General features: G+C 52.6%; 1 protein-coding gene and 1 pseudogene across 2 annotated transcripts in view; one reads left to right on the top strand and one right to left on the bottom strand.

Moving 5' to 3' along the window:
* The first annotated feature begins 610 nt into the window (after positions 1 to 610).
* On the top strand, positions 611 to 1,046 carry LOC110319936 (annotated as a pseudogene).
* Positions 1,047 to 1,945: 899 nt separating this feature from the next.
* The window catches only part of Wnt11 (Wnt family member 11), an 18,369-nt gene continuing 12,682 nt past the window's right edge, over positions 1,946 to 7,632 (bottom strand). For both annotated transcript variants that reach the window (XM_021203377.2, XM_021203393.2), the window contains 2 exons: positions 5,306 to 5,598; positions 1,946 to 2,669 (listed from right to left, as the gene is read on the bottom strand). In XM_021203377.2, the coding sequence (XP_021059036.1) occupies positions 2,495 to 2,669; positions 5,306 to 5,598 (468 nt within the window). In that variant the 3' untranslated portion in view covers positions 1,946 to 2,494. The remainder of the gene's footprint in view (positions 2,670 to 5,305; positions 5,599 to 7,632) is intronic.

Below are 7,632 nucleotides of genomic sequence, written 5' to 3'. Positions count from 1 at the left end.
ATAAAGATACTGGTCACCCTGGCAGGGTCCCTCTCTACCCCCAGCCTCTCTCAGCAGTGGCCATCGGATGGCTCCTCCCATCAGGGACTTCCTGATCTGGAAAACAGACTCAAAGGAGACCCGAAGACTTATCTTGGGGTTCTTTCCAGCCGGTGGTTCTGAGACTCTGCCACCCCCACATCACAAGCCTGCAGGCAGAGCTTGGAGGAGAGCCACAAAATCCAGCTATCTCCCAGCCTACGGCCTGCCTGGTCTCGGACAAATCCTCTGTTCCATCCTCCCTGGCCCACCAGCCGACCCCTGTTCCTCTCCATGAAACCCTGCCCAGGCTCTGGGTCCTTGCTCAGCAGGGCTTCGCTGGGACAGGTCTCCCTTTCTAGCTGCCTCTGAGGGAGCCTTTCCCTTAGCTTTGAAGTGTGGAAGCCACACACAGAAACGGTTTGGGACATTCTTTTTGCGTCCTTGTTTTGGGTGGTCTCCCATCACACACCAGCCGCACAAAACACAGGTTCTTAGCAATTTTTCTGACTTGGGGTGGGGGAGGGACTTGCATGGGCCAGGCCCGTTCTTTGTGTCAACCATTTTCAAGAGTTAACCTTATTTTCCTGCCATGTGCCTGCTGGATGCTGCTGGGTTGGGCAAGTTCAGGAAACCCAGGGAAGCTTTGCTGGCTGACCGCTACTCTGGACGCAAGGCTGTTGTCATGAAGAACATTGACGACGGCGCCCCTCAGACAATCCTGACGACTCTGCTCAGGTGGCTGGAATTGACCACTATCCCCGAGAGGACAAAACTGCCACGAACAAGAAGAAAATTGTCAAGAGGTCAAAGGTCAAGTCCTTTGTGAGAGTTTATAATTACAATCACCTCATGCCCATGAGGTGCCCTGTAGATATCCCCTTGGACAAAACTGTTGTCAATGAGGATGTCTTTAGAGGCCCAGCTCTGAAACTGCAAGGCCAGGCTGGAGGCCAAGGTTAAGTTGAACTGACAATCCACCTAAGACACAGAAGAACAAGTGGTTCGTTGAGAAGTTTCAGTTTTAGGTATATTTCTGTTTCCATTGCTAAAAATTTTTTTAAAAGAATGAAAGATAAAGCCAGAGAGGGATGGCCATGTCCCCCAGCTCTTGCCTCCTTCCGGGCTGTCCCTCCCTCCTTTACCCCCTTTACTTGCGACCTCTAGCCTATAGGCAGACATCACAGACAGGCCAGGTCCTCCTGGCTTGACAAAGGTGACGCTGCAGCCTGGCTTACTTCAGAACCCTAGGTTCTGCTCCTTCCCATATGGGAGTCCACCCTGCACCTCAGTCTACACCCCTGTCTAAATCAGATCCCCACCATCTCCCCTCCTCTCCCAACCCCTCCAAACCCAAACAGTTCTTCCTGGCCCACCTGGTTCCACACCTGAAAAAGGGAACCGGTCCTGTTGGTCCCTGTGTCTTAGCACATCAGTAGCCACAAGCCCTGTCAGGCATGAGCTGTGAGCCTGGGCCTTTCCCAACGTCCAGGCTTAGACAGCACAAGCCCAGCCTCACAGACAGGGCAATAGTATGGGCCAGGCCCACCATCCAGGGTCCCACCCAAAACCTACCAGGGCGGCCACCCTAAGGTCTCAGTTTTCTTGCAGCAAGCTTAATGGGCCTGAAACCGTGGCCAGTGGCTGTGCTGTAAGAATGTCCCTGAGGAATAAAGATACTGCCAACTAGGGTTATGTTTCAAGACGTCTGTCCTCACCCTTGACCAACAGATCACATACAGGGAAACAGGCCAGGACCAGGTCGGAGGACCGGGTGGGGCTGGGACATCAATGGGAGGCCGCCTTGCCTGGAAACTGGAGAGTTCTCCTGCCAGCCCAGGATCTGCTGGGGTCACTTGAGGAGGGCATAGATTTGGGGGCGGGTTGGGGCTTGCTCAGCATTTATTTTACACACTTGTTTAAAATATATAATCATTATATATATTTATATATATAATATATATAAAGAGGGATTGAAGTGAGCCACCCCAAAGAAAAAGCTATATTTTATAAATATTTCTGTAACTCCCACATCCCACGGGAGAGGGGAAGGAAAATAAAAATTTACAACCCAAGTTAGTGGTTCCATGTGGTGGGCACAGGGTCCCAAAGAACATTCCAGAAAGCCGTCTTTCTGGCCTTGAAAGGTCATATGCACACAGTCTTACCCATCCCTGCCCTGACTTCTTGGAGCAGCCTGGAAGGCAACATGTGGGCACTTAGGCCCCAGGCTGCCAGGTTATTTTTAATCCTATCAGTTTCCTTTGATGCCCCGGCTCTCCCAGGGCGACCAGGCCTCCTGTTGTGGTGTCTTCCAAGTGGAGGCAGAGCACAAGCCGCCTCCCATGGCTGGCATCTGGCATCTGCAGGGAAGTCCACCGAAGTCTCCAGGCCCTTGAGTGGGTCCTCAGAGGAGCCGCACCCTTCCTCAGGGGCGGGGCATACACACCCCTCCTCAGGGGCGGGGCATACGGTCTCACTTGCAGACATAGCGCTCCACCGTGCGCTCACACCTGCGGCAGGTGACATAGCAACACCAGTGGTACTTGCAGTGACATCGCTCCACCACTCTGTCCGTGTAGGGGTTGTAGCCGCGCCCACAGCACATGAGGTCGCAGCTGTCACTGCCGTTGGAGGTCTTGTTGCACTGCCTGGGGGGTGGGAACAAGAGGTCAGTGGGCGCCTATCACCTCCAGCACCTGCGCCTCCCTCCCAAGTAGCCTGCAGCCTCGCCTGGTGGCTGGCTCTAAGAAGGGGGAATCAATCTTTGGGGAAACTGAGGCTTTCCTGTTCCCTAACGTCCCTGTGTTTCCAATAAGCAGTGGTAGAATGCTTGAGCTGAGCCTCTTTTATCTCTTAAGTTGTCTGGTTTCCTTTTTTTTTTTTTTTTCCTACTTTCAAATTCCAGAAGAGCCAATGTCTATTGTGTGTAGTATGTGTGTATTACCTGTCCATGTACACAGATGTGTGCATACATTTCTCTGGAGGTCGAGGTCCACATGGAATGTCATATTTAGGGGAGAGGGGGTGAGCGGCCTTGGTATCAATGTTGAGAAAGAGTTTTTGCTCGGCACGGATTCCAGTGAGAGCAACTGCTGCCCTGCACTGCGTGTTCTACTGGGGCTCTGTCTTTGTCTCTTCTACCTTATTTGTCTGTCTCTGTATCTTTGTATCTATCTATCTATCTATCTATCTATCTATCTATCTATCTATCTATCCATCCATCCATCTATCCATCTATCAATCCATCCATGTATCTATCCATCTATCTACCTATCTATCTACCTATGTATGTATATGTATGTATGTATGTATGTATGTATGTATCTATCTATCTATCTATCTATCTATCTCCTTACCTATCTACCTACCTATGTATGTATGTACATATGTATGTACATATGCATGCATGCATCTATCCATGCATCCACCCATCCATTGAGAGTCTAAACCCAGAGCTCAGGGATCCTCTTAGGATGAATAGACAGTGAGTTTTGGGGACCCCTCCTATCCCTGCCCCACCTCACTGTTCGAGTTGCAGGTTGCTGCCATCATGTGGGTGGTGAGGATCTGAACGCAGATCCTCATGCTTATAAGGCTGGCATTTTACCATAGAGTACCCAGCCTTCACAGTTAATCTTTCACTATGCTGCCGTGGAAACGAGCATCATCTTTACAATTAAAACTCCCAGGATACATTCTGGAACACTAAAAACAGCACAGGAGGCAAGATGGGCCAGGGCGCTTTGTCTGTGAGTGCTGGCCTGCAGGTGTCCAAGGGAGCCGGCGGCGGCTCATCTCCCAAGAGGCATTCCTGTGCCCTTCTATTTGTGCAGCAGACAGTGCAGGACAGCAGATGCCCTCACTGGAATCAGCGACAAGCAAAAGTTCTCTTCTTCAACACTGTCTCCAAGACTACTGCTCACCCCTCCCCTAAGCTATGGCAGAGGGTAAGGAGCCGGGGAAGGTCTCTGTGAAAGTCAGTGTCTCCCGCTGCCATGTCCCTGCCTAGTAGACTATTTAGGTGGACTGTCCTCTAGCAGAGCCAGAGCTGAAGGAAGAAGGGCTGTGTCTGTGGCATACAGTTGGGGGCTGAGGAACCGGGCAGGAAACCGGCCCACAGCCTATGGACAGAGTTTTCCAGTGACACACGGTTCATTCCCTAGCCCTCCGGGGCCCTGTGCCCAGCCCCTCTGTGCAACAGAACCCTCTTCCCTTCTAGGCGCTCTCGCTCACCCTGCCGCTTCAGACCAGACTCCCGTTCCTTCCTGTCTCCTTTGCCTGACCCATTCCATCTCCACTCTGCCGACCCCCTCAATCTGGCCTCCAGATGGGAGCCTGGGCCTCTTCCTCACAGAGCCCTGGCCTATGGGGACGGAGCCCCAAACCATCCCTCCCCTCTTACAGGCAGGACCGTGGGCTGCGGAGGAAGCAGATGCTGGCTGGGCACCAACTATGTGCCAGACACGTTCCCAGACACCCGCTCTCTGCTCCGTATTTCCCTAACCTTGTGCACACCAGCTTTGTGGAATGCTATTAGGGGCTCCTTAATAAAAGATTTCCCTGGCTGTGTACCTCTGGGAAACTCTGTTTAATCAAATCCTTAGCCGAGGCTCCCTTGGGCTTTGGGGATGACCAGAGAGCTTCCCAGGTGCATTTGATCATAGACCTTTCTTTGCTGGGTTTCCATGAACCATCTTTGGGGATGTAGCACTACCTGGCACATAGTAGGTCTGCGCAGAACCATTGGCATGAGCTCCTTTCTCATATTCCCTGTCTCCCTATCCATAGCCAAGACTGGGGCAGCTGTGGGGACCCCAGGCCCAAACCAGGTAGACTCGAAGTGGACATGGGAGGATCTAGAGCCTGAGGAAGGGCTGGCACTTATCAGGGGACAAAAGAGTATCCTTTCCACAGAAGCTCATTTGCTCTGTTTCAGGTACTTCCTGTGCATCCTTAGATTTGATGCTGTCCTACTTCTTGTGCCTCTCAGCTCCTCATTTGTCCAGTGAGGGCGGGCATTTATCCTTCACCTGTTTGTGGGACATTTACTGAGCTCCCCCTGCGTGTTAGGCAGCCCTCCATGTTCCCTGTCTTCCTGTACTGCTACTGTTACTTCCTATCTAGGGAGAAGGTAGAGCCACCAGCCTCTATCTCCAGAGTCCCATTAGTCTCCCTGGAACCTCTGCCCTCCATTAGGCAAGGACTCCACCCTCTGAATGCCCGCTGAGTCACCACTGTGCCTGGCCCAGCCCTGAGTGGCACCCCACATATGTGTGGCACTCACCTGTCTTGGGTCCCATGGGATCCCACCTTCTCATTCTTCATGCAGAAGTCAGGGGAGCTCTGTAGATACACTAGTTCTGAGTCCTTCACAGGCCGGATATCCAGGTCCTTGGGCACCAAGTGCTTGCGAGTGCCCATAGGCCGGTGTACCACCTTCGTGGCTGACAGGTAGCGGGTCTTGAGGTCAGCAGCCACATCCCGGAGCTCTTGCAGCCCCTTCCAACAGGTGCGGATGGAGCAGGAGCCAGAGACCCCATGGCATTTACACTTCGTTTCCAGGGAGGCACGTAGAGCCTGCGGACAGTCGGGGCGTTGGCGAGGTGACAGGACAGAACCCCTCCCTGGCCTGTCAGTGCCCTGACCCCCTACTCCATGCCTGGGTGTTCTTAGGGATTCACGCCCCACTGGGCCCTCAAGGGATGAAGCATTGGCTCTAAAGCTAGGAAGAGTTGGGGGGGGGTCATGCTTCCACTCCAGAGGAACTAAGAGGGGCAGGCAGGAAGAGAGTGGTCTTTGTGGCAGGTGGGGGGTAACATATGCCACTTCTCAGATATCCACTCTGGACAAGTGCTCTAACACAGCCACCTTAGCCCATCCGGGAGACTCATGTTTTCCCCTATCCTAAACAGGAAGGCTCAAAGAGGTGACACCTAAGTTTGCAGTTAGAAAATTGTGGGGCTGGGATTTGAACCTGCATCTGACAGTGAATCCAAAGCTGTGATTTTCAATCATTCTGTGCCTTGTCTCTCCCACAAAACCAGGACTCACTAGAGGCTTGCCAGAAGAGCAGCAGGAAAAAGGGCAGCAAGAAGGAAGGAAGACAGCTGGGGAGGGGTGGGGTGGACAGGAGGGGGACAGTGTGAGGGTTTGGTGGCATCTCCTTCAGGACGCACCCACAGGCTGCCAGGTGACCCCCTGTCTAAAGGACAGGACCTCTGCTCTAAAGTACAAAGCTGGCTGGCATGTTGCTGCTATCTGGTAAAATGCTACACGGGTTAAATAGGCCGGGCCAAAGGGGTGTGTGAGTTACAACAGTGTAAGTCAATATTGGCTCTGAACATGCAGTGTAAATCAGAGCTGTGGGGAAAACTGGAAACCTCTGGGCTAGGCCCTTAGGTAGGTTCCAGTCCTGGTCTGAGATGTGACTCTTCCCCACAGGCCTCAGTTTCCTGTTGGTGTCTAAAAGGCAGAGGTTAGCCATCTTCCAAGGCCCCTTCTATTCAGTGGCTCTTCAAACCTGCTTCTATTCACAGGATACTTCCCCCTTCCTTGTCCTACAAGGGTCACAGGTCACCTGAACTCACACTCTGCATCTCCTGGCTGGAGAAACCGAGGCTAGAGTTGTCATGGCTTTGCCCCAGTCCCTCTGTCAGTGAGTTGGCAGGGAGCTAGAAAAAGGGTTAGGGACCCTTCTTATCACCGCACCAGGAAACAGCACACTAGGTATAAAGTCTAGAACATGCTGGAAACTGAAGAGGGAGGGGCAGGAGCCACACAGGGCCGAAGGAACCGGGAACAGAGCCTAGGACTCAGTTCCTTGAGTCAGGTGAGGGAAGGGGTGGCTACTCATGGGTAGGCGCTAAACTGTCTAGTCCTGAGGTCATCCTCACACAGTCCCAACTACTGGGGACCAGCATTGGCCTTCTACATGTGACCCCAAAGGCAGGCCTGACAGATGGCAGCCAGGCGTCCTCTTGCTCAGCACAGCTCAGAGGGAGTGCATCCTGGTTGGAGCCTGGGGTTGCCATAGATAGCAGAGGGGTAGGTAGAGAGCTCTCTGGCTTCCTGCAATGGGGCAAGCCCCAGAGCTGGGAGGCAGGAGCCCTAAGTCCCTGGCAAGGCTCTGAAACAGATCCATAGTACGATTTGACCTCAGTTTTCCCAGACTGTCCAAGGATGGCCATGACAGGCCACAGTGACAGGTGAAGAGGTGTGGGTTCCATAGATTCAGCCTCCTCAGGCCACATGTTCCTGGCTGAGCCACCCTAGCTAAATTGTGTGAGAGATGCCTTCTGCACGGGACACTCATGCTGGGGCCATTTCCTTATCAGTGGAAAGGGGACAATAGAACCTTCTGGGAGTTATTCTGGGATCCCAGGAGGGTCATACATGGTCACATCATGGATTGGTGTGAAGTCGGTTTTCATTTTTGAAAAAATGAGGAAGGGGTTAGAACATTCAACAAGTAAAGATGACTTGTGCCAAGCCTGACAATCTGAGTTGGATCCCTAGAACCCAGTAGGAGAAATCCAATCTAATCCTCCCCTCAAGTTGTACTCTTACACACACACACACACACACACACACACACACACACACACACACACA

This window comes from Mus pahari, chromosome 1 (assembly GCF_900095145.1).
Source record: "Mus pahari chromosome 1, PAHARI_EIJ_v1.1, whole genome shotgun sequence".
Lineage (NCBI taxonomy): Eukaryota > Metazoa > Chordata > Mammalia > Rodentia > Muridae > Mus > Mus pahari.
This window is presented reverse-complemented; position numbering and strand designations above follow the sequence as displayed.